This window comes from Medicago truncatula, chromosome 1, assembly GCF_003473485.1.
Source record: "Medicago truncatula cultivar Jemalong A17 chromosome 1, MtrunA17r5.0-ANR, whole genome shotgun sequence".
Taxonomy (NCBI): domain Eukaryota; kingdom Viridiplantae; phylum Streptophyta; class Magnoliopsida; order Fabales; family Fabaceae; genus Medicago; species Medicago truncatula.
The window spans coordinates 26,635,103-26,660,408 of NC_053042.1; the positions used below are offsets into that span (position 1 = coordinate 26,635,103).

Sequence of the window (25,306 nt, forward strand, 5' to 3'; positions counted from 1 at the left end):
TTTGGATGAAAATGTGATATGTAAACTACTTTTGTGTTTTCTATTATTTCAATGTGATGATCTCACGGTGTTTTAGGTCATCATGAACTCAACATTATGTAGTTGTTGAATTACTTGCACACTATAGTGAATTTCAATCTTCAATGGTATGAAGTTTATGCGGGAGATAGCTATCTAAAACCGTTTTGAGTTAAATACACTTCATTATTGAATTCCACATTCTTAAATATGAAATAATACGAAACACTCATGACTAAATCACATACAATCAAAACTATATGAGTAACTCTTATTTGGATAAATGAAGCGAAAGACAGTGTATAGTGGTGATCACATGACAAAAAAATGACGCAAAACTACACATTTATGTCGGATGAAGAAGAATAGAGATTAAAGAAAAATTGACATTTCTATGACTAAAAAACTAGGACCGGTTAAAATATGTTGAAATTTTTGCCATTTTTAATTTCTTAAATCCAATAAAAACAAGTTAATTCTTTTAAAATATTTTCTTTAAATTGGTAATAAATGAGAATAATAAAAAATAAGTATTCGAGAAAGTTCCTCTAAAAAAAGAGTAACAAATACGCGTGCACCATTGCAACTTTACTCTATTGTGCTTGCGTTTTATTCCATTTACATCATAAAAGAAGCCAACTAAGCGAAAAATTGAGTGGGACTACAAAATCAGAAAAGGGATAAATTTGGGGCAAAAATCGCACATGATAAACCAGGGGTCAAAATCACACAGTTGAGAGAGTATAGGATTAAAAGTGGAATTAAGTCGATAATTTAATTTAAATTTGAATCAAATCATTAAATCAATCTCAACAAACTAAATATCAAATAATCTCAATTCAAATTTCTTCGTAAAAAAATTTCTCAATTCAAATTTAATTTAAAATATATAATAAATATAACCATACTTAATTATAAAATTTCATGCATAGCTTCAACTTTAACGGAAGTCGACTGTTGTATTCATTTAAGGTACACAAATAGACGAATATGTCAATGCCTATCTACACTGTAGTGTTTTTTTTGAAGGACTGTACATCGTAGTGTTAATTTTTTTGGTAGCGTCCGAAGTTCGAATCCTAGACCTTGCATATATTATGCATTGTTCTTACCAACTAAGCTAAGTTCACGGAGACATCGCAATGTTAATTGATACAATTCCAAGTTTTTACTAATAAAAAAAAACAATATACATCATACTTTTAAAAAATTGTTAAATAAATTATAAAAAGTAATTATGACTTTTTAATTTTTTTTATGTATAATCCATTAATGAGAATAAAACTATTACCAAAATAAATAGATCTCTTCCATAAAAATAAAATAATAAATAAATCCCTTCCATATAAATAAAATAATAAATAAATCTCTTCCATAAAAATAAAATAAAATCTATATAGAACAATAAAAAAAATTAATATTTTTTGAAAAAATAGAATCGATATCTTTAATATTTAGTTTTTTTTTTTATCTCTCAAGAAAACAATTAGTTTTTTTAATAATGATAAAATTAATTAAGATTTGTTTTTTTTAAAACAAAATTTAAGATTGAGTAAAAAAAAATAAAAAAAATAAAGATTGGAAGAGTATTATAAATAATATTATCCTCAGTGTCTTTTGCTGTTTTTTCTTTGGAACCTTTCTTCTCTTCTCTTCTATCGCCTTCGCTTCTCTCATCTCTTTCCAAACCCCATCTTCCTCTGTTCAATTCATCTTTAGGGTTAGGGTTAGGGTTAGGGTTTTTCTTCTCAAGCTCTTTATCTCTATCTAGGGTTAGGGTTTCGTTTCACTTTTTCTTCTTCTTTGGATCTCGATCTACTCCTTTCTCTTACTACAATGGATGCCCGCAAACGAGGGAGGGTTGATGCTGCTCTTAACGGCTCCGTCAAGAAAACCAAACAAGGTTTCTTTTTCACCTCTTCAAACTCTTTATTTTATTATTTATTTATTTATTTTCTGTGTTCTTGTATTTGAATGGTGTTTGTGATTCTTTTGTTTAAATCTCAGAAACAATAATTGAAAGATACACTTTATTTATTTTTTAAATTTAGTTGTTGGATTCATGTTTGTTTGGATATACATGAGTTTTTTTTGCTTATTTTGCTGAAAATTTCCATATAAATAAAATTGTAATTGTTTTTTTGCTTATTATGTGAAATACACTTCATTGTTATTGCTCCATGCTTGTCATGGTTATGTGAAATTCACCATATGCTTCTTTAGTTGATATGAAGCACGGATACAGACACACACGACAATACCTCTAATAATTTGAGAAAATTACATAATTCAAAGTTATTACAAGTGTCGTGTTGGTGTTGGAGACACCTGGACACGCCTAATCCGAGGAGTGTCCGTGCTTCATAGGTTGAAGCAATTAGCGTCCTGAACTTAAAAAACTGTTTAAGCTATACCCTCTGAAACTCTGTTGTCGAAATAGTCACTGGAATTTGCGTTCAACGGTTTTTCACTCGGAACCAATAGATTGTAAACTGAAAAACAACAACTTTATAAAAAAAAACCTCGTTTTAAACACCGTATACATCAAATCAAAGCCAATTACCTTTATCTAAAAGAAACCTAAACCCAAAATTCTAAACCGTAATTACAACAGAGTTGTGTATCAGAGAGTGTTCAAAGTTTAGGATGATTGCTTCAATTGGAAGCACAAGTGGGAAAATTTCACATGACCCTGAGTTGAAGGTTGATGTAGCGGTATAACTTTTACTTACTTTAATTCCAAAAATATTATTACTTAAAAGAAAGAATAAGATTTTTGGAATAATGTGTACTACATTTAATAATTTAGAGAACATTAACTGAGAAAAGATAATTAATGTTTTGCAACAGAAATGGACTCAACTGGTGTAGGAAGCAAAACGAAGCCTTGTACCAAGTTTTTCAGGTTCTAATCTATTCCTATCTAAACAAATATTTTTAATTAAGCGTTTTAATTGTCATAATTCGTAAAACTTAATTATCTAATTCTGCATATTAACTGGATATTCCAAGCTTTATACAGGTACATACTGTTCATTGATCTAATCAAGTTGTAACAGAATAATGGTTTATTAATGGAGTTGGAAAAAGATAATAAATTGCAGGAAGATCCATGGCAATGGGAACACTAAATCAAAATAATTGATTAATTTTCTCATCAATACACTGTTCCTTAGTTCCTTAATTAGTGTAAATGTTGATTTCCATTTAATAATGACTTATCAGCTTTAATCCGTTTTATTTCTGATAAACACACCTTCCAATCGGTAAGCTATTTACAAGATAATAAATTAACTTGCTGGTTGGATCAGGTATTTTGTCGAAATTATGTGTCTGTGTCTAAAATATAACTTCATGGATTTGTAACATATTTTCAAGTTTGTTTATTGTCACCCATAACTTCAACTAAGTAGTTATATCAAGCTTTTGGTAAAACATTAGAGGTGTATCTGATCAAGATTTTGTTCATTATTTTAAACCACACTTGCCAGATTGTAATTTTTAAAATCTGTCTTACCCTCTGGTCCAGAGCAATGGTGGCATCCTGATCTGCTTTGAAGCATTGGTATAGAAGATATAAAAATCCTTTACGACCGTAAATTTTGTTTGGGACTCACCTTTGATTGCCTGTTCAGTGTTTACGTAGGACTGAGGTGCATTTGCAATGATTATTAATTGGGAATTCTTGGTAAAAAGTTCAATATTAGGAATAATGAGTCTATGCTGTGTGTTTTGTTCACATAAAACTGGTTCGTTGTGCTTGTTCTCTACCATTGCAGTGTCTTGGTTGTTCTTTTGAGCAGTAGCCAATCTTCTGTTTCTACTGCTCTGGTTTTGCTCTTTCCTTTTAGTTTTTCTTGGTCTTCCTCTGCCTCTTAGCAATTGGTTTACCCTCCAACTGTTGTACTATCCTCACTATATGCCCAAGTTAGCAATTGGGTTACCCGCCAACTGTTGTACTCTTCTCACCATATGCCCTCCTCACAATATGCCCAAACATATGTCCAAACCCGCTAAGTCTAGATTCAATCATCTTTTCTTCAATAGGTGCTACTCCAACTCTCTTTAATACTCTCATTCTTAATCCTTTCCCATTTAGTATTTCCACACATCTATTGTAGCATTCTCATCTTTGCTACCACACTATGTTTACTCTCAGAAATTTGAATAGATGAGTCCTTGCACTCAAGTTTCTAATTAGAAGGAAGCTTCATGGTGTTGGGTTGAGCAAACACTAGCACCACAGTCAAGTCTAATCACCTGTTATGTTGCATCAATTGAAAGACTTCTGCATCATGTACAAGGACTCTTACAACTATTTGAAACAGACACCATGAGTTTATCTGGTGTAATAACTGCTGCCAGTATAGTGATTTAGCATTTTCTATCTTTTGGTGGATATCGTTACTTAATTACTATGTTTATTTTTATAGTAGATAACAGGAAATAAAAAAGGGGAAGATTGCATTAATTTTCTTATCAATAATAATTTGGTATGATGATGATCTCATTGTGTTATGCCATAATGTTTTTTTGTTTTTTGTTTTGCAGCATTGCTGGCTGTCCATTTGGTGAGGGTTGTCACTTCTCGCATCATGTTCCCGGTGGTTATAATGCTGTTGCCCAGATGATGAATCTAAAACCTGCTGCACCTCCTAGAAATGTTGCCGCCCCACCGCCAGTCTCTAACAATGGTTCTGCACAACATGCTGTTAAAAGCCGCATATGTAACAAGTTTAATTCTCTTGAAGGCTGCAAATTTGGTGACAAGTGCCATTTTGCCCATGGTGAATGGGAACTCGGTAAACCTTTTGCTCCATCAGTTGATGATCACCGTCTAATGGCACCTACAAATGTTGGTCGTATGCCTGGTCGAGTTGAGGCTCCTTCTGGTCTGGGCGGTACTAGCTTTGGTGCCAATTCCACTGCCAAGATCAGTGTAGAAGCTTCTTTGGCTGGAGCTATCATTGGAAAGGGTGGTGTGCACTCGAAGCAGATATGTCGCCAAACAGGAGTCAAATTTTCAATTCGAGACCATGAAACTGACCCAAATCTTAGAAACATTGAACTTGAGGGAACGTTTGATCAAATTGCACAAGCAAGTAACATGGTAAAAGATTTACTTTTGACTCTATCAGTGTCTGCCCCACCTAAATCCACCCCGGGTGCTCCTGCTGGTGGTGGCCCAGCTGCACCTGGAAGAAACATCAAGACCAAGCTGTGTGAGAATTTTGCTAAAGGATCCTGCACATTTGGAGAAAGATGTCACTTTGCCCATGGAGCTGCTGAATTGCGAAAGCTAGGAGTCTAAAATTGACCTTGGTCAGGTGTACTTTTTTCTTCTTTTGTTAGTCAGGGCTATTACTACTATTGTTTATTAATAATATTATTATTAATCTTATTGTTGTCGATTGCTACTTAGTAGTGGTACTGACATGACTTCTGATGTCATAGTTTTACTGTTTTCAAGTTTATTTTCGAAGCGACTTATTGTTGTTTGCTGCAAATGGGTTTCTACTTTTGTTTGTTACTACTACTTTTCCTTTATATATGGCTTTCACAATATTAGCTTTGCTCATAAGTTTTTTCATTACAAAACTCAATTAGAGAATACTAGCATAACAACTTGTTTCCATTAAATGAAGTTGGTTACATGGATTAGATAACGCCTACTATTTTTTTCCTGCGTAAAATAATATCTAGAGTGTTTTTCTGCTTTAACTTGTTGTGTTCTTTGGTCTCTCTTCTTCTAACCGATGCTTGTTAAAACCTTTCTATATGTCTAAACCTTTCATTTCATTCTGTATTTTTCTTGTATGGTCTTATTCTAATGGTCATCTATGATGTCATCTTGGTAAAACTGATATTGTTTTCTTGTTGGCATTTGTTTCACAAAATGCATCTAAAATACTCCTTCATTTCTCAACCCTGCTTGAAACCTTTGATAAACATTCTCGTTTATCCATGTTGTTTTGCATGATGAACTCAAGGTGCATACACCATGAGACTTTTGGTTTGCTATTTTCTCTAATTTTCACCTCTTAAAAGTGTTACTTGTTAAAATTATATTTCTAGGATGGATCGGTAACTAGTGCTTGAGGAGCATAAATGTTATATAACAATGGTATGTGTTGGAATCACCATTGAGGATCACCTTTTTGGAGTCTTTCTAAACTATTCTGCATTTTCTCAGTTTTTACAAATGACAATGTTAAATAACATTTTAAAAGAATCATCTTTTACAAATTAAAATGCAGCCCCTACAACAATAAAAATGGGTGGATAGAAAAAAGAGAAATGATATTTTTACAACTATTTTCAAGATCTAAACTCGAAAAAAATGAATAGAGATATGAATATTTGTTATAGAGATGGAGCGAACAAACCAGTCACCTTCATTTCCACATATCGTTTGCATTTCTGTGTCTCCCATAACAATCCTTCCAAAGTCTTTCTTGAGTCTCTTATTTAGCCTGTGATTATCACCATTTTATGTTAGAAATGGTACATTTGAGTTTTTTACTATTTACACATTTTCTTGCGGAATTGCCTCTGTACTAGATCATGTCTGTTACATACTAGAGCTTAAATGTGTTCAGTTTCTTTTGAAAGCATTAAAGATGAAACGTAGTTTCAAAGATGATTTAAACAGTTTTAAGTTTTGATGGGGATTGTTTCTACTATTTTCTACTTAAATTTTAACCGTCACCAATTATTTTGAAATAACTCTAAAAAATAATTCTCTTTGAGACGTTGATTGCTATATTTTACGAGTTTTTTTTTGTTTTTTTTGACAAGTATATTTTACGAGGTTAAGTGTAACATTTTTAAAAAAGATAAAACTTTTATTTCTGTCTTTAATGGAAATCAAGGGTTGTTATTCTTCACTGGGTATTCCGTAAGAAACAACATTCTCCTTGTGAGATGAACAACAAAACTTTTTGTTCATAATTTTTTTGGCTATTGAACCAAAATTAGAAGTTTAAATCGACTTATTCTATTTACGTGTTAAAACAAAGTAAAACTAAAATTAGAAAAAAACCGTAAACATCACAACCACACTTTTAATTATTTAATGAAACAACAAACAGACATAACAACTTTACTACGGTACAAGATGTACCATGTACTTGTTTGTACTTATACAACACTTAGTACCATATCTAAATTAGAGACAAACAACTTGTAACTAGTAGCATTAGTACACGAAAAAAAACAGAAACAACATAAGTCACACATCCATGAGCATGACCCTAATTAGTTTAATACACACAAATTAACATTGAAACTTATAACTAATTATTAGTAGTAGGTCCACTCCCAGGGGCAGTTCCATGCACACGAACACTATGAGCCTTGGTTGTGCCACCAATTCCAGTGTTGGTCTCAATTGGGTGTGAGCCCATCACAACCTCTTCATTCCCAAGCCCATGCCCAAGCCCAAGCCCATACCCAAGCCCAGGAGTTGTTGATGAGTGATCAGTGGCCAATGATTGTCCAGATCCATAGTCACCAATGGTGGAGTATCCAGTAGCAGTTTCAGTGGTAGGGCCAGTGGTGGTGTGGGTGTGGGGGTGTCCTCCCTCAGTCACGTGACCAACAGCACTTGCAGACATTTTAGCATTATGGTCACGTGCCTCTTGTTTCTCCATCTCTGCCTGGTGGATCCTCTCTTCTTTCTTGTCTGTTGCCATTTCCTTTTGCATTGGGTCACTTGCACTCATCCTCTCATTCTGTAAAACATTCCATACACAGAGTCATAAAACTGAAAAGACTAAAATATAGTTTTAGTCCATGCAAATATGTCTCATTTTGGATTTAGTCCATGTGAACTATTTTAAAAAACAAAAAATTTTGGAGGAACCTTTTTTAAAAACAAAATATTTTGCTGGGACTAAAAACTACAAAATTGGTTAAGTTATAATATGTCACGTATGTAAATCATCACAAAAGTAGGGCCAGGGACTATTTGCAAAAACAAAAAATTTTGTAGGACCAAAAACAATTTTTTTTTTCACAGGATCTAAAACCAAAACGAGACATATTTGCAGGGACTAAAACCATATTTTAGCCAACAGAAAATTTATTTTAGAGAATAGAGTGATTAATATCAATTATCGATAACCAAAGTGACCCAAAATAATCATCATAATTTTTTTTGTTGACAGATTCATCATAATATATAAGAAGCTTTCAAATCATCCTTGAATATAACCGTAAAAATAAATATAAACTTTCATGAGTAAGCCCACATTTTCCTTTCTTAAAAATCAACAATATTGATCATAGGAAACATCATTGATTTTTCACAAAAAAAGATGGTAAATTTCAACATTAACAATGATGATAATAAAGAACATGTTGACAAAAAAGATTCCAACAAGAAAAATGAATAGAAAACCTTTTCTTGGACGGTGGCTTTGGTCTTCTCCAAGCCAGACTTGGCAGATGCACCAATGTTGGCTGCTGTTTCCTTAATGGTCTCAACTGCTTTCCTTGCTGCCTGCATTTTCACTCTCAATAATAATAATCACAAATAAAAAAATAAAATTCTTTTTCTCTCTTTCTCTATTGGGTCAGTTTCAAGTTTGAACGTTATGAGGGAAAACTTGTCTTTATATAGATATTTATGAACCTCTATATTCTTCACAAGTGTCTAACACAGGACACGTGGCAAGTTTCTAAATGCCATCAAGTGAAACTAACTATCACGTCTCACAAGACAAGTTTATTATTAGCAACTGCCTTTAGGAGGTTAGGAATTGGCTATGGCCGTATTTTGTGCGAGACTCACTCATCTCTACAGATAAAAAAGAATTACTTAAATGATCAATTTATTAGAAAAATACAATTTAAAGAACACCAAAAAGATATTAAACATTCAAAAATAGACTTGTATTACAAAAATAGATCGTGTATACAAACTAAGATTCCATTATGGTAATAGTTAAATTTTTTCACTCACATGAGAATTCAAAAATTTATAGTGTACATACTATGTCCTATGAATATAAAAAGAGAACTTCAAAAATCTAGAATTGAATTTTTTTAGCTCATTTTTTGTAGAGACTTTTTAGAATTGGAATTTTTTAGCTCATTTTTTTTTTGTAAGACTTGTATCACAATAAATAGAGTGAGTTTGATAATTTTGGTTCCATTGTAGTAATGCCTCATTTATTGTTTCCATTAGTATGTGCAAAATCCCAAGTTTGTATGAACATAATATATTCATCTCTTGTTTGTCTTGATGTGTCTTTAGCTATTCTTTGTATCTTATCTTCAAATACTCCCTCTGTGCCAAAATATAAGCAAAATTTACTTTTTAAGTTCATTCATTTAATGATGTATGTGGTTTATAATATGGACCACATACATCATTAAATGAATGAACCTAAAAAGTGAATTTTGCTTATATTTTAACACGGAGGGAGTATATTTTATAAATGCTTTGTTAATTTGAACAAAGCTCTTTGATAAATAACTTAACGATAGTATTTAAAACTTTGTTTTCTATTTTTTGATTTGTTCAAAAAAAATCTTTGTTTTCTATTTAGTGTCTTTTAAAATGTGGTTTGAGTAGAAATTACTTTTCATTTTAACTATTAACATTATTCTTATATGAAGTTGGGTTTAGAAAAAAAGGTGTGATATTTTTGTAATATAGGACATGATAATACCACCAGATTTATGAGATAGTTAAACACTATAAATACAACTATTTTCTACCTAATTTCATTTCATTTTTGTGATCTTAGAGTACAAAACAATAAATACAAGGTCCATGAAATTATAGATAAAAAATACAGTTATTGGGTGCATGCACAAATAATATATTAGAGCTTGAGGAATATTCTAGAAAATATATATTGTACAACTATCTTGGTATATGTACACATCGGCCTTTACGACACCTAAGTTTATACCCATATTCCACTTTTGAACAATCTTTATCCGTTGTACAAGGACGAGACACTACAATTGAAAAAATAGAATGAAACATTGTTACTAAAACATAATAAAATTTCATGTATAAACTGTGAAGTAAAGAAGGAAATTTGAGAAGGAGGAATGGGTGGATAATAATAATTCTTTTTTTTGAGGGGAGGGTGGATAATAATAATTGATAACTTACCATCAGTTACTCTAATTGGAGAGCTACAATCAGTTACTATGGTGACAAGAAATATGGAAAGAAATAGAAACATAACACACACAAACTTTAAAGTTTCAGTCATATTTTTTTTTCTCTTTGCATTTAAATAGTTTTAAAAACCCTTCATAAAACTAGAATCATCACTAAATTCCTTTTAAAGTGTACTAGTGTGTTGTGTTTGTCCCTTACATCACTATAAAAGGTCATATAGTAAATTTTATAATCATAAAAATAAAATTAGAATCATTACGAAATTCCTTTTAAGTATATTTGTGTTTCATAAAAAAAAAAGAAGTATATTTTATGTGTGTGTTTGTCCCATTTTTTACCCTGAGAAAGAAGTTCATATTATAAATTTTATAATCATAAGAATTAAATATTATTTAATTGACGTTTCATAACATTTCTATTCATGAACTAATTCTAAGTTCAGAATGTTGCTTAGTGAGTTGATCAGAATGTTGCTTAGTGAGTTGATTAGAATGTTCAAGCAGAGTTCAGAAGGGTTCTCTTATACAAGCCAAGAATCTCAAGAACATTATCAAGATCATGCAAGTCACACGTGACATGAATAAATGTCTAGGAAAGTACATTTTCATGAATCAATCAAACAATAGAGGCATTTACAAGGTTAATGTCAAAAAGGATATTTAAGGTTCATTTAAGACTATGAACATTGAAGTACTAGGAATATTCCAATAAGAATATCATCCTAGATGTTGCAATCACTGCACTTCAGTTATGTTTTCACTATTAGGATTGTTTACATCAAATACAAGTCTTACAAATCATCCTAAGTGAAACAAATGGAACATTCTAACAGTCAAAATGTTCAGCTGTGCACATGCTTTATACTGTGAACAGTACAGTAGGTGAAAAGTTAAAAAGCAAAACAAAAGTGAAGATCTTGTCCAAATCAATCAAAGATGGACACATATGAGATTTGTTACTATACAATATCATGCAAATCTCCTAGAAACATGGGCTTGAAGCTGTAGAACCACTATTCTCTCTCCTGCACACAATCCAATGCAGATCTGGAATAACTTTATCCAAGCAACATTCAGATGTTTGTGCAAAAGACACAACACATGAATAATGCCAAAAAAATCATAAGGCACACATTGGATAAACCTAGAAACTCATCATACACTTATAAATGATGAACCCAGATGAAGATCATGATAAACATCAACATTCTAATGAAGAACACAACAACGTTCTAATGTTCATCTTAAAGAACACAACAACACTCAGATGGTCAGAATGTTCACCTAAATTTTCAAGTAAAAGCTGGTGGGGTCCATGACACATGGCACAAGACCATTGGTCCATTGATCATCACTAAGATTCATAAAATCTTTAAGTGATCATCAATACTATCTTCTCTTCTTATTCTTCTTCCTTCTCTTGTCTAAATTCATTCAAACTCCTCTCAAATTGTAAACAAAGTTTCATTTAGCTTTAAGAGTACTAAAATGTTAGTTTGAGCAAGAAAAATGTAAAGTCTAAGTGGGTAACTTAGCCAAGAAGGTTGTAAGCCTGCTGAGGTTTAGAGAATACAATTGTGTATATGTTCAGATTAACATTTTTGTAAAGTGCAGGATCTGAGAAGGTATCTCAAATACCATAGTGCAAACTCTCACAAGATTGTGAGGAGTGGACTAACCCACATTGGATGAACCACTATAAATTATGTGTGTTATTTTTCTCTTTCTTATACTCTTTATTTCAAGTATACATTACACACACTTACACAATTAATTTACTTTAAACCGTTTCTTACATTTAACCTTAAAAACGTTATGAAGTTATCATACTAACTTATTCATTCCAAGTCAACAACTTCAGAATTAATTTAAGTTACATGAATAAATTTTAAAAAGGGTCACAATTCAAACTCTCCCTTTCTTTTGACTATTATCTACTTCAGGTAATGTGTCCCTAGAAATAATGCACCAATGGGTGAGAACATGTTTATGCATACATATAATGTATTATAAAATTAATATTGTGTATACTATTCATCGAGGTAAGGTATACTTTGACCTTTTTATAGTGGATAAAATTCATTGTCATAAAAATATTTAAATAGTGTAAACATTTACAAAATTTTAAAAAATCTTCATAAACATGCACAATAAACTCTTGAAGTGCAATGTCTTTCTCACTCAAGGGTTTCTTGGACGAGTTATCAGTCATTTGTTTAAATTATCCGTTTTCTTTTTTAATATTTTCCATTTCCAAAGTAGTTTTCTAATATAGTTTTAACAAACTAACATATCTTTCTTTTAACTCTTTCAACTCTTTGGATCTAGTTTGAAAATGACTGGGAAGCTCTTTGACAGACTCAAGAAGTTCAAATCTAGTTAGTTTGGAGTATACCTCATTTTCATCCTCAGAGTCTGTTCCAAATTCTGCATCAGAAGCCACGGTAGCTACTAATCCCATAGTTACATTTGCTTCTTCTTAAGCTTCATCTTTCTCAGATTCAGATTCATTGTCTAGATCTTCTCATGTAGCCATCAAACTCTTCTTGAGATGCCTTATGAAATTGTTGGATTTGAGATTTTCTTTCTTAGGTTTCTCTTTTGATTTCTCTTTCTGTAAATCAGGACAATCAACAATGAAATGACCAGTGTTCTTGAATTTGAAGCACCCCTTTTGACTTTTTCTCTTGAACCTTTGTAACCATTGCTTCTTCTTCAAAACCTCTTGTTTTTCTTAGCCAAATACTGGAGTCTTTTGGAGAGCATAACCATCTCTTCAACTTCTGGATCTTCTTCGGAACCTCTAGTAGGAGATTCATTAGCTTTGAGAACTTTTGAAGACTTTCTCTTAGACTTCAGTGCTATAGACTTAGACTTTCTCACAGGTTCTTGTTCATTGAGTCCAATCTCATGACACTTGAGAGAGCTTATGAGATCTTCAAGACTTAGAGTGTTTAGATCTCTGGCTTCTTCAATAGTTGTCACCTTAGGTCTCCACTTAACAGGTAAAGTCCTTAGAATCTTCTTCACATGATCAGCAACTACATAGCTTTTCTTTTGAATCTGAAGTTCAGAAACTAGATTCTTAAACCTTGAGTACATAGTTTCAATGTCTTCATCATCTTTCATTCTGGACAGTTCATAATGCTGAACAAGCATGGTAGTTTTTGTTTCTCTGACTTTCTTGTCACCTTCATAGTTTGAACACAAAGAAGCAAACATTGCTTTAGCAGTAGATTTATCACTCGTCTTTAAGTATTCTTTCTGAGGTAGAGAAGCAACAAGAATGCCTATGATCTTGTGATGTTTCTTATAGAGCTTATTCTGATTAGCAATGTGTTTCTTCCTATCAACAACAACACCTTCTTCATCTAGGACCAAATCACCAACACCTCTTCAAGGATATCTCATAATTCTTCATCTAAACCCATGATATGACTATACATTATGGTTTTCCACCAAGAAAAAGTATAAAAATATCCATTAAACATGGGAGGCTTGTTTGAACCAGCTGATTACCATAATCATATGATACAACAACACAAGATTGTGAGGAGTGGACTAACCCATATTGGATGAACCATTATAAATTCTCTGTGTGTTATTTTTCTATTCTTTATACTCTTTATTTCATGCATACACCACACACACTTACCCCCCCTCCTTGTGACTATTATCTACTTCAATTGGCATCAGAGCTCTGACTCTAAAGGTTTGAGCACTTAGTGTTAGAGATAGTATTCAGGAAAAAGTATGTCTAAAGTCAAATACATCACAAAAGGAGGATCATTTAACCGATCACCACTCTTTGATGGATCTAACTATTATTTCTACAAATGCAAAATGAAACTCTTTCTCAGATCTCAAGACACATACATGTGGGTTGTAATCACAGATGGAGATTATGTTCCAAAGACTGCAGAAGGGGTCGTAAAAGAAAAAGATACATGGACAACTGATGAAAAAGCTAAGGTATTGTTAAATTATAAAGTTAGCTTATTTTTATCATGTGCACTAACCTTGGAAGAAATTGAAAGGGTTGATGAATGTACAAATGCCAAAGAAGTGTGGGACACTTTAAAAGTACATCATGAAGGAACCTCTCATGTCGAAGAAACAAGAATTGACATTGGAGTCAGAAAGTTGAAATCTTTGAAATGAGTGAAAATGAAACCATTGATGAAATGTATGATAGATTCACAACAATAGTGAATGAAATGAGATATCTGGGCAAAGTATATACCACTCATGATAGAATCAGGAAGATACTAAGATGTCTTCCAAGTATATGGAGACCTATGGTCACTGCAATTACTCAAGCCAAAGATTTAAACTCTTTGACTTTGGAAGAACTCATGGTTCACTAAGAGCTCATGAAGTTATACTTTAAGGAGATAAACCAGTGAGGAAGGTAAAATCACTTACCTTAAAAGCTTCTCAAGAATCCACATCAGTAATAGAAGTGTTGAGGCAAAATCCCTAATTAATTTTAAAGATAATAAACTTTAATGATTAAGGATTAAATGAACTTTGATTAATTCCTTGATATTTAACTTGTGCTCTTGAGTGTTTTACTAAGACAGGAACAAGGTTTAAATCATACCAAGATACAAGAAATCAAAGGACATTGAATTCATGAACTAACTCTGAAGTTCAGAATGTTGATCAGCGAGTTGGCTAGAACGTTCTGATGAAAGTTCAGAAGGGTGTTCATAAGCAAACCTAGATTCATCAAGAACGTGAAGAACATTCAAGTACACTTGACATGAACAAAAGGTCCAGAAAGGTACATCTGCATGGATCTATCAACAATAAAGGCATGGACAAGGAACTATGTCAAAAAGGTCTTTAATGTTCATCTAAGACTATGAACATTAAAGTACTAGGATTATTCCAATGAAAATATTATCCTAGATGTTGCATTCACTACACTTCAGTTTTGTCTTTACTATTAAGATTGATTACATTAAAAGTAAGTCTTACAAATCATCCTAAAGTAAGAACAAAAGGAACATTCTGATGGTCAGAATGTTAATCTCTGCACATGCTTCCAGCTATGAACAATGTAGTTGGTGGAAAGATGAAAAAGGTAGAAAAAGGAGATCTTGCATCAGAGATAACTTGTCCTCTGAACAAATTCAAGCAAATCTCCTAGAAGGATGGGTCTGAAGATGCAGATCCACTATCCTCTCTCTCTTGCACAAAGTCCAAGACAAATTTGGCAACTTTATCCCACTTTATCCAGCAACTTTTGATGCTTATGAAGAAGTAACTTTTTAAGGATAAAACCTAAATAAATCTTATGTCACACATTGGACAAATCTAGAAAATCATCAGACATTCATCATTGATGAACCCAGATGAAGAACATCATGAATATCAACATTCTGATGAAGAACACAACAACATTATGATGTTCATCCTAGGAACACAACAACATTCTAATGGTCAGAATTTTCACCCAGATTTTCAAGTAAAAGCTTGTGGGGCCCAGAACACGTGGCATAACACCATTGGACACCCTACAACTGCTATATGAGCCCAAAAACTCTATAAATAGAGATGAAGACCTTAACAAAACTTGCACCATTGCAAATCATACAAGAAAACAACAAAGATTGTTTGGAAATCTTGCAATTGAAATTGATCAATCACTGAAGGCTTTGTTTCCCTTATTTACAGTGCACATCAATACTTTTTGTTATCTCTATTAAAGATAACTTCTTTCTCTTCCCCCTCCTCTGTTTGTTTCACAAACATTCAAACTTCTCACAAATTGTTATCAAGTCTCATCTAGCTTTAGGGGTACTAAAGTGTTAGTTTGAGTAAAGGTTGTAAAAGTCTAAGTGGTTAACTTAGCAACTAGGTGCAAGCCTGCTGAGGCTTAGAGAATATAGAGTGGTAAGTGTTTAGGTGAACACAGATTGTAAGGTGCAGGATTTGAGAGGTTATCTCAAACATCATAGTGGAAACTCTCACAAGATTGTGAGGAGTGGACTAACCCACATTGGGGGAACCACTATAAATTTATGTGTGTTGATTCTCTCTTCCTTATACTCTTTACGTACTGCAGACATAAACACACACAAACACATTTACTTTGTTAAACTGTTTTGCACTCAGACATTAGAACGTTCTGAAGTTTGTTATTAACTTAACCATTCCAAGTTTCAACTTGAGAATTGCTTTTTAAGTTACAAGACAATTTTTAAAGGGTCACAATTCAAACCCCCCCTCCTTGTGACTATTTTATTTACTTCAAGAAGATGATGTGCAAGAAACACAAGAAATAGAAGATGTTCATGAAAGAGAAGTTGAGGAAGAACTTACACTAATCACCAAAAGAATAAAAAGAATGATGATGAGAAGAAATTAAATCAAGAAAAGGTTTCCAAACACTTACAATAACATCACAATTGAAACTGACAAAAGTAAAGTCACTTGTTTTGGATGCAACAAAACTAGACACTACAAAAGTGAATGTTCTGACCTAAAAAAGGTACGAAGGAAGCCACCTTTAAAAAAGAAGTCTATGATCACTTGGGATGACATGGAAGAAGCAGAACCTCAAAAAGATTAGGAAGCCAACATGTGCTTGATGGCTCAATCAGAAGATGAAGAAGAGGTAATCATCTACAACCCTTTATATAAAGAACTTGAAAATAAAATTGATAGTCTTTTATATGATTCATATTTCTTAAAAAATAGATGTCACTATTTAATGAAAGAACTTTCTGAACTAAAGGAAGAAAAAGATAAACTTCAAAACAAGTAAGATGAATCAAAGAAAACCATCACTCTTTTGAAAACGAGTCATCTTACTCAAGTGAAGAGGATACTGAAGTACATCAATAGCACCAGTGATTATGGGATCTTATACTCGCACAATGATAGTTCTATGTTAATTGGTTACTGTGATGCTGATTGGGCAGGGAGTGCAGATGACAGGAAAAGTACCTCTGGAGGATGTTTCTTTTTGGGGAATAATATGACTTCTTGATTGAGTAAGAAATATAATTGTGTGTCTCTATCTACTGCTGAAGCTGAATACATAGCAGCTGGAAGTAGCTGTTCACAACTTGTTTGGATGAAGTAGATGCTAAAGGAGTATATTGTTGAACAAGATGTTCTGACATTGTACTGTGACAATTAAAGTGCTATCAATATTTTCAAGAATCCTATTCAACATAGCAGGAGAAAGCACACTGACATACGACATCACTTCATCAGAGATCTTGTTGAGGAGAAGGTTGTGACACTTGAGCATGAAACGAGCAACTGGCAGACATTTTCACCAAGGCTTTATATGCTAAACAGTTTGAAAAGTTAAGGGGCAAGTTGGGAAGTTGCATGCATGAGGAGGCGTAATGATCTGTTCTTGTAAGACGTTCTCTTTACTGTATTCGCTGTACGTCTTTGAGCTGTGGGGTATACATTGTTATGTTATACTCTTGAGGTCTGCTATTGGCTTATTTTGTGGCAAAAAAGGGGGAGTAATGATATTCCTATATCTATATTCTCTATATATGCCTGTTTGTGTGCTATATTATATTTATTTTGCATATATGCCTGTTTATCTATTGTTGCATTTATTTTTCAACTATCTCTGGTTCTTGTGGATGTTCTCACAGATGTTGAAACATCTTGATTTTGAACATGTTCTGGGAATTTTTTTTGGTTCTCAGTATTTTTGTTTCTGTGCATGTTCCCTGCTAAAGTTTTATAGAATGTTGGAACATGTCTGTGTGACTTTAAAAGTCTGTTTGTTTGATAGATATTCTCTGAAGAATTAGCTGGCCAGGTCCTGAAGTTCTTTTTATGCATTAGGAGTTTTGGGTTTCAAATTTTCTTAATATGCATGTATTCAGTGGGAGTAATGGAATATCCTGTAAGTAGTCACTGATAGGTTGTTACTTTTAGGGGGAGTGATACTTTGATTTGTGTGCTTGAAAATTATCAAGCTGTTTGACAAAATGTGGAGTAGGATGTTTAAACATATATGTCAGTACTTTGTAGGTATGGGAAATTTATTTTTTCCCTTACTGATATGTGTGATAGGTACTCCAGTCTGATGTGGTGAAGGATGTTGGAACATCCAAACTTGTGTGGGAAGATATATTTCTAAAGAATATTTATTTCAATATATTTCTGAAAAGAATATTTGATACATATATATGTTTAGCCTTTGAAGAAAAAGCCCATGCTGCTGAATGGCTATATAAGGAAGACTCAGACCCTAGTTTTATTTACCAATTCATCTTACTTACTAAAGCTTGTCTGGTCAAGCTATTGGTAACCCTAATTCTAACCTAATATTTTCCCTCCATCAACCAAGCATTTAATTTTTGTTAGTGCTTTTCCTACTCAGCAAGGTAAGCTCAAAATCTAAATTTCCCTCCCACAGTCTTTGCATTTTGCCGATGCATGTACGTAAAGCATAGGGATTATGGCATGGCATTTAATAGCACCCACCTCATATCTTTGTTTCCAACAAAAATTGCTGGATACCAACAAAGTTTGTTTCCAACAAAATTTTTTAAACAAAAAATGTTATGAAAACATAAGAAATACACCCATTTCTCCTGGTTCCTCTCTGCACATCTACCAAACCGCCATGATCTTTATCTCTTTTGCCAGCGACCACGTCCCTCCTCACATGTATGACGGTCATTTGATGAGCTCTTCGCCACCGCAACTGTCATCATGGTTGGAACCGACATCGGCATGTGGTTGTTGTTTTTTGTTTCCGTCAGCTCTTCTTTCATTACCACCGCCGTTGGAACCTTTCATCTCCGATGGAGATAAATTAATGTTTTTGGTGTTGTTTTCTTCTCTGAAACCATCACCCCTGTTATTTTCAATTCCCTCCTTAACAAAATTCAATAAAAAATTTGCAAATACCCATTAAAGTACGATCAAAACCCAGGTTATGAATTGTGTTTTGATTTCGTCGACGGCGGCGGACAGCAGAGAAAAAAGTTGATGGTGGTGGTGGGTTGAAGTGTTGTGTAGAAACGCAGGCTAGGAGGAGGGTGGGTAAAGAAGGCTAACGCTCTTCTTCTGTTCTCTCTCTTTCACAGATTTTCTGTTTGTTTTTTTTTCAAAAAAATTATTTGCAGATCCAGATAACTATCTCTCTTCCACTGATCACATATTGATCAGTGTCACTATATTCTCTTCCTCTATATTTTCTGGATTATATTTTGAAAGAATAGGTTTGTAAGATTGATCTAGATAACTAATACTTTTTATTGGATGCAGATCAATCCAAATATGTATTGTGTTTTGTTGGTACTCTGACGAGAAGTAGTTTCGTAGGATTGATCCAATAACCGATACTTCTTTTAGCAAAAAGTGTCATAGAGGCTGTCTGTTGAGAATTTGCATTTGAGTTAATTATTCGTGTGCTCCATCGCTAGAAGAGGCAGAGGAAAAAGAATTGACATGAACAATGAATTGACATGTGAGTACCTAAAAGAAGCAACCACAAAAAGAATTGACATGTGAGTACCTTCATTAATACCTGAATTTGCAGGTCCGAACTATAAAATTTGCATGATTAAGTGATGTGCATAACTTACATCTTGGTTGATAATGCCTTCTCATCCATTTCCCTTCTCTAATATCTTTATGTTTTCAAATTTGGCAGCGATTGAGTAGCTCTGGCTATGTCTTTTCTGCTTCTTTGCCTCCATATCTTGCAAGTGCTGCCATTACAACTATTGACGTCCTTGAGGAAAATCCCAATCTATTAGCAAAGTTGAAGAGCAACATTGATGTGTTATGGAGAGGGAGGGTTTGATCTCATTGCTACTGTCATGAATTGATGTTTATTTATGCCTTTGCCAGCGTATAAAACATTGATTTTATAATTTAAGAACTTTGATTCTGATACATTGGCTACTGCAGGGCTGTCAAAAATACCAGGCTTCACAACTGCAAGTCATCCAGAGTCGCCAATTGTTTATTTGATTTTAAGGAATTCAATGGGTTCTTTGAAAGATAACCTACAGCTGCTTGAAAATATTGCCGAGCATGTAAGAAATGCAGTCTGAAGATGTTTGTTTATTTTTTGACTGAGCAATATACATTTCTTATTTTCAGTTTTGTTGGTACTTAATGTTCTGCATTCCATAGGTTTTGAAAGAAGATTCTGTATTTGTGGTGGCTTCCAGAAGATCGACATTGGACAAGTGTCGATTACCTCTATGAATTAGATTATTTGTTTCTGCAGCGCATTCAGAGTCCGATCTTCACAAGGGATCTGAGTCATTGAAAAGGGTTGCAGCATGGTCATAAATGAACCATGTACACCTCTCTTCTGCTTCTTTTCATGCACCAAAATGTCAGTTCTATTCATTCCACTTTTAGTTGAGGTATTTTGAAATCCAGGCTGATACAGGAAGTACTGTAGTTGGTAATTTATGTAATATTTACTGGGCTAGCTCAGTGTAAAAGTATTTTTTTTGCATATGCTGTTCTTCAATCATTATTTTGTGAAATGCTTATGACTTGCATTAGCCTTTTTTTTGTCTATCGACTCTTTTGAATACCAAATTACCAATATTACACTATTCATTCATTAGTTTATTGTTCAACAAGGTTGCCGAAGGACCCTGCCAATGATCAATATTACACTAATGATGTTGAAGAATATGAGTGCAAGATGTTAAGGAATGAAATAAAGAAACAAAGGTCTACCATGATTTTGGTATGTACAAGTTTGTAAAGTAAAGGGGCAGCAAAAACAATTAGTTGTTGTAAGGATTACTTATGTGTAATATAGTTTAAATTTTAATGTTGTCTGAACTGCCATGTTGCAGTTTGAATTTTGACTTAGAAGTAATTTATTCCATTCCTATACTTTAGCCGTGTGACCAAGACCATATTATTGTCACACTAATATTTTATTTTTTTGTCAAATGTAGTAATATGTATTTCTTTTTGGAAACTATTTCGAGGACTCTCTGTTGGTTCTAATTTTGTTTATACAGCTATGAATGAGGAGTTAGTAACTTTAACTATAGTGGTGTTCTTCCATAAAAAGTATCTTCATAACTTAAAAAAGAAATTCATAAGAATAGGGTTATCAAAAATTAGAAGCATGTGAGGAAAAATTTGTAAAAAAATGTGCATAGTAACTAATAGTAGTTGCGTTGATTAGTTGACATTGATTCTTTAATAGGATCTAAAGGTGTTATAAGTTATAGTTAGTTGTGATTAGCCTTTTGAAAGGAATTGGTAGCTCGGTATGTTTTTTGTCTGGTGTGTACAATGAGGACATGAGTCTTTTGTGAGCTGATGAGTTATTTATTGACTATTTTAATATGCTTTTTAGTTTAGTTTTATTTAGATTTTATTTGATTTTATATTAGTATTATTTCCTTTTTAGGATAGTTTACTTTAAATTGCATTTTATTATATTTCAGGAATGAATATTGGATGGATTGAGTCTTGGAGCAAAAGAAAGGGACTTGGAGCCGATTGGATGCAAAAATATGAAGATTGGGAGACAAAAATATGTCTTCCCCAAGTCAGAAGCTTGGCACGGCCCGTGCTAGCCTTGGCACGGCTGTGCCACCCTCCAGAGTCACTTTTGCTGCCTTTGCTTAGATTTTAAGCTACTCTATTTTTAGCCCGAATGTAATAGCTTAGATTTTAAGTCGAACAAATGCTATAAATAGAGTAGCCATCCATCATAAATATTCATCTTTACTTGGAATACAATAAGTGACAATTGCTTTTCTAATTAAAGTTCTTTTCTTTTCCTTTATTTTCTTGTCATTTACCTTTATGCTTTCTCTCTTCTCCCCCATGTCTACAATGAACATGAGTGAGTAGACTTCTCCTTGTCTTGGGATTGTCGGATAAGTCTAAATGACATAATCCTAATCAAACCAAGCTCTAAGCCTTAATCTTATGTAACCCTAATTTCTTATCTGAATTCACCGCTTTAACATGGATCAACCATTATCAAACTGTGGAAACGAAAGTGGAGGGTTTGATAATTGTTTATCCATTATTCCAAATATCAATTCATAAAACGAAAGTGGAGCTTTGATATTTGAACAAGTGAATTCAGACAAGGATTGCAAAGTCAGCGAAATAGGCTTTGCAATCTTTGAGACATATAGTTTCGATCTTCAAGGGAACTAATAACAATCAAGTCAGCGAAATAGGCTTGGTTGTTAGAGGAACCAAAATCTAATAGTAATCAAGTCAGCGAAATAGGCTTGGTTGCTAGAGGAACATAAGAGAAACTGTCTTGAGAAATTAGGTCTAACATAACATTATAAGCTTATAGTTTTGGTTTGAGAAGGACTTGTAATTTAGATGAAACCAACGATCCCAAGGCTCTTTTTATATTATTAATTTTCAACGCTTGAAAACCCCCAACTTATAATTCTCTTCTCTTCTAATCATTTCCAAAGGTTAATTGAATTGAACTACTCCCTGTCGGAACGATACTCTTTTTACTACTTCGGTAAGACCGTGTATTTGCGGTTTTATCTCATCAAGTTTTTGGCGCCGCTGCCGGGGAGTAAACTAATTTGATTAACTCTTTCTTTGTGATTAGAACTCTCTTCTCTTCTTTTTTTTTCTTCTATTCTTTTTCCTTTTCTTTTGTATTACCACTAACTTCTTGGGTTCTCGGTTTCTTATGTGAAGAAGTAAAAATCTCGGAGAATTTATTCCTGAGATCGAAAGGTTTTTGCATAAGAAAAAGAGAGAGGCACAAAATAATACTGCTATGGCTGAACGCACTCTCAAAGAGTATGCTACTCCTTCAACGGAAGAGCCACAAGCTATTATCGTGTACCCAACGGTTGAGGGTAATAACTTCGAGATCAAGCCTGCACTACTCCATTTAGTGCAGCAAAATCAGTTTTCTATATCACCCACTGAGGATCCAAATCTCCATATTTCTTCCTTCCTTAGACTCAGTGGCACCATAAAAGAGAACCAAGAAGCCGTAAGACTTCATCTCTTTCCCTTCTCCTTAAGGGATAGAGCTAGCGCTTGGTTCCATTCCATAGAAGTCGGTTCCATCACTTCATGGGACGATATGAGGCGAGCATTCCTTGCCCGATTTTCCCCCCCATCTAAAACCGCTAAACTTAGAGATCAAATCACGCGTTTCAATCAAAAAGATGGGGAGTCTCTCTATGAGGCGTGGGAGCGTTTCAAGGAAATGCTTAGACTTTGTCCCCACCATGGCCTAGAGAAGTGGCTTATAGTCCACACGTATTATAATGGCTTGTCATATACCACTAAGATGTCTGTTGATGCAGCTGCAGGTGGAGCTCTAATGAACAAAAACTATACGGAGGCTTATGCTTTGACTGAAGACATGGCTCAGAATCACTACCAATGGACCAACGAGAGAGCCGTCACCGCTCCTACTCCCTCTAAGAAAGAGGCAGGTATACACGAAGTCTCTGAATATAATCACCTTGCTGCTAAGGTTGAGGCATTAACCCAAAAATTTGAAAAACTTAATGTTAATGCTGTCACACCTTCTTCTGCATCCCCTCCTTGTGAAATCTGTGGTATACAACGTCAAGCTAATGACTATAAAGAAGCGCTTCGTGGGAGGCAACCCACGCATTTAACTGCTTTTGTTTTGTTGTTTTGTTTTTATTTTGTTTTTGTAGGTATCTGTCCAAGTATGATTCGAGAAAATGAATTTTTTTTGAAGCTAATCCATCCAGAACCTTGGCACAGCCCGTGCCCACACTGGCACGGCCGTGCCAGACCTTGCTTCCCAAAAACTAAACCACAATACAGAAAGTTGGCACGGCCCGTGCTTAGGTTGGCACGACCATGCCCGATCCCAGGTTCAGTTTTATCTAACTTTTCATCTTCTTCATCCCCCATTCTCAACCACTAACATCTCTCATCCTCCCATTTTTATCTAAAACCTCCATAACCACAAAACCTTACAAACTCCGTATCTCCACCAAAACTTCACCAATTCTCAAAATTTCTTCACCCCATCAACCACAATCCACATTTCAATCATAACCCTTCCATCAAAAACAACTTTCCTCCATCCCAACAAAAAATCATCAAATTCGTAGCCCCCATTCAACCAACTAAGAAACCCACAAATTCTTCACCAATTCACCCAACCAACTTTTTCCACCAAAAACATTTCCCAAAACCCAACCTTCACCCAAAACACAAAAGGTCGACCAAGGTTAAGGATAATGGCATCTAGGAAAGGTGGAGCAAGCTCTTCCCGAGGACCACAATCAAAGAAGAAAACGCAAGCCAAGAATCATGGCATAATCTTCAAGGACACCAAGCAAAGGGACATGTATAAAATTCTTCTCTCTAAACCTTTGCACCCTTGTCGATATCCAGATCCTTATACTTTGAGTGTGCTAGGACTAAGGGATAATGTGTTTAGCTTACTAGGAAATTTAGGTTGGGTTGACATGCTTAGACCTATGAAAGGTTTTGAAAATTTCACCTATGAATTCTTAAGTTCTATTGAATTTACGAAGGATAAAGTGAACTTTGATAACCCCGACCATAGAGTCTCCTTCCGACTTTTGAATATGGATTACGAGATGTCTCTTGAAAATTTCTGTTTAGAGATGGACTTCGCAAACGTGGGGTTCATCCATGACTCTTGGAATCCAAATCTAAAGTCGGCAGACTATGACCCCGCTCTCTTTTGGAAACACATTACCGGGTTAAGGCATTATAATCCTCGCAACAATAAAGCTAGTAACATTCACAACCCAGTCCTTAGATACCTCCAGAGAGTCATGGCTTGTACTATTTGGGGTAGAAAAGAGGTAGGAACAACTAGGACGGATGAACTTTTTATGCTTTGGGCAATGCTTAGTAACAATCCCGTTAATACTTGTTTCTACCTACTTGATTACCTTTCCTCCATAGGTGCTAAACCGGATAATAGAGCTGAGATAGTAGTCGGTGGTATCATTACCTTCATAGCTAGGAAGTTTGGAGTGGGTGAGGAAGATGGGATAAATCCAATTGAGGGTAACAATAGGCTTAATATTGAAACTATTGTTGCTATGAATTTCATTAAGATTCACCCACCCATGACTTATGCACTTCAACTTCGCATACCTCTTTTGTTTCTACTTCCTAACCCATCTCGGACTAACCC

The 25,306-nt window shown here is 34.0% G+C and overlaps 2 protein-coding genes, 2 long non-coding RNA genes and 1 other non-coding gene across 5 annotated transcripts; 2 read left to right on the top strand and 3 right to left on the bottom strand.

Moving 5' to 3' along the window:
- The first annotated feature begins 1,638 nt into the window (after positions 1 to 1,638).
- LOC25483515 (zinc finger CCCH domain-containing protein 44) lies at positions 1,639 to 5,564 on the top strand. The gene is made up of 3 exons (XM_013612211.3): positions 1,639 to 1,921; positions 2,869 to 2,923; positions 4,570 to 5,564. The coding sequence occupies exons 1-3, from the start codon at positions 1,855 to 1,857 to the stop codon at positions 5,327 to 5,329; spliced, it is 882 nt and encodes a 293-aa protein (XP_013467665.1). The 5' UTR covers positions 1,639 to 1,854; the 3' UTR covers positions 5,330 to 5,564.
- Positions 5,565 to 7,062: 1,498 nt separating this feature from the next.
- Positions 7,063 to 8,581, bottom strand: LOC25483516 (11 kDa late embryogenesis abundant protein). The gene is made up of 2 exons (XM_013612212.3): positions 8,420 to 8,581; positions 7,063 to 7,751 (listed from the first exon to the last, which is right to left on the bottom strand). The coding sequence occupies exons 1-2, from the start codon at positions 8,525 to 8,527 to the stop codon at positions 7,314 to 7,316; spliced, it is 546 nt and encodes a 181-aa protein (XP_013467666.1). The 5' UTR covers positions 8,528 to 8,581; the 3' UTR covers positions 7,063 to 7,313.
- A 1,204-nt stretch (positions 8,582 to 9,785) lies between these two features.
- Positions 9,786 to 10,287, bottom strand: LOC25483517 (uncharacterized). Its single transcript, XR_003007549.2, has 2 exons — positions 10,151 to 10,287; positions 9,786 to 9,990 (listed from the first exon to the last, which is right to left on the bottom strand). It is a non-coding gene; the product is annotated as an uncharacterized lncRNA (long non-coding RNA).
- An 8,342-nt stretch (positions 10,288 to 18,629) lies between these two features.
- LOC112419928 (uncharacterized) lies at positions 18,630 to 21,035 on the top strand. Its single transcript, XR_003010128.2, has 5 exons — positions 18,630 to 19,193; positions 19,423 to 19,664; positions 19,811 to 20,198; positions 20,299 to 20,537; positions 20,764 to 21,035. It is a non-coding gene; the product is annotated as an uncharacterized lncRNA (long non-coding RNA).
- Positions 21,036 to 23,275: 2,240 nt separating this feature from the next.
- Positions 23,276 to 23,382, bottom strand: LOC112420615 (small nucleolar RNA R71). Its single transcript, XR_003010788.2, has one exon. It is a non-coding gene; the product is annotated as a small nucleolar RNA R71 (small nucleolar RNA).
- Positions 23,383 to 25,306: the final 1,924 nt, after the last annotated feature.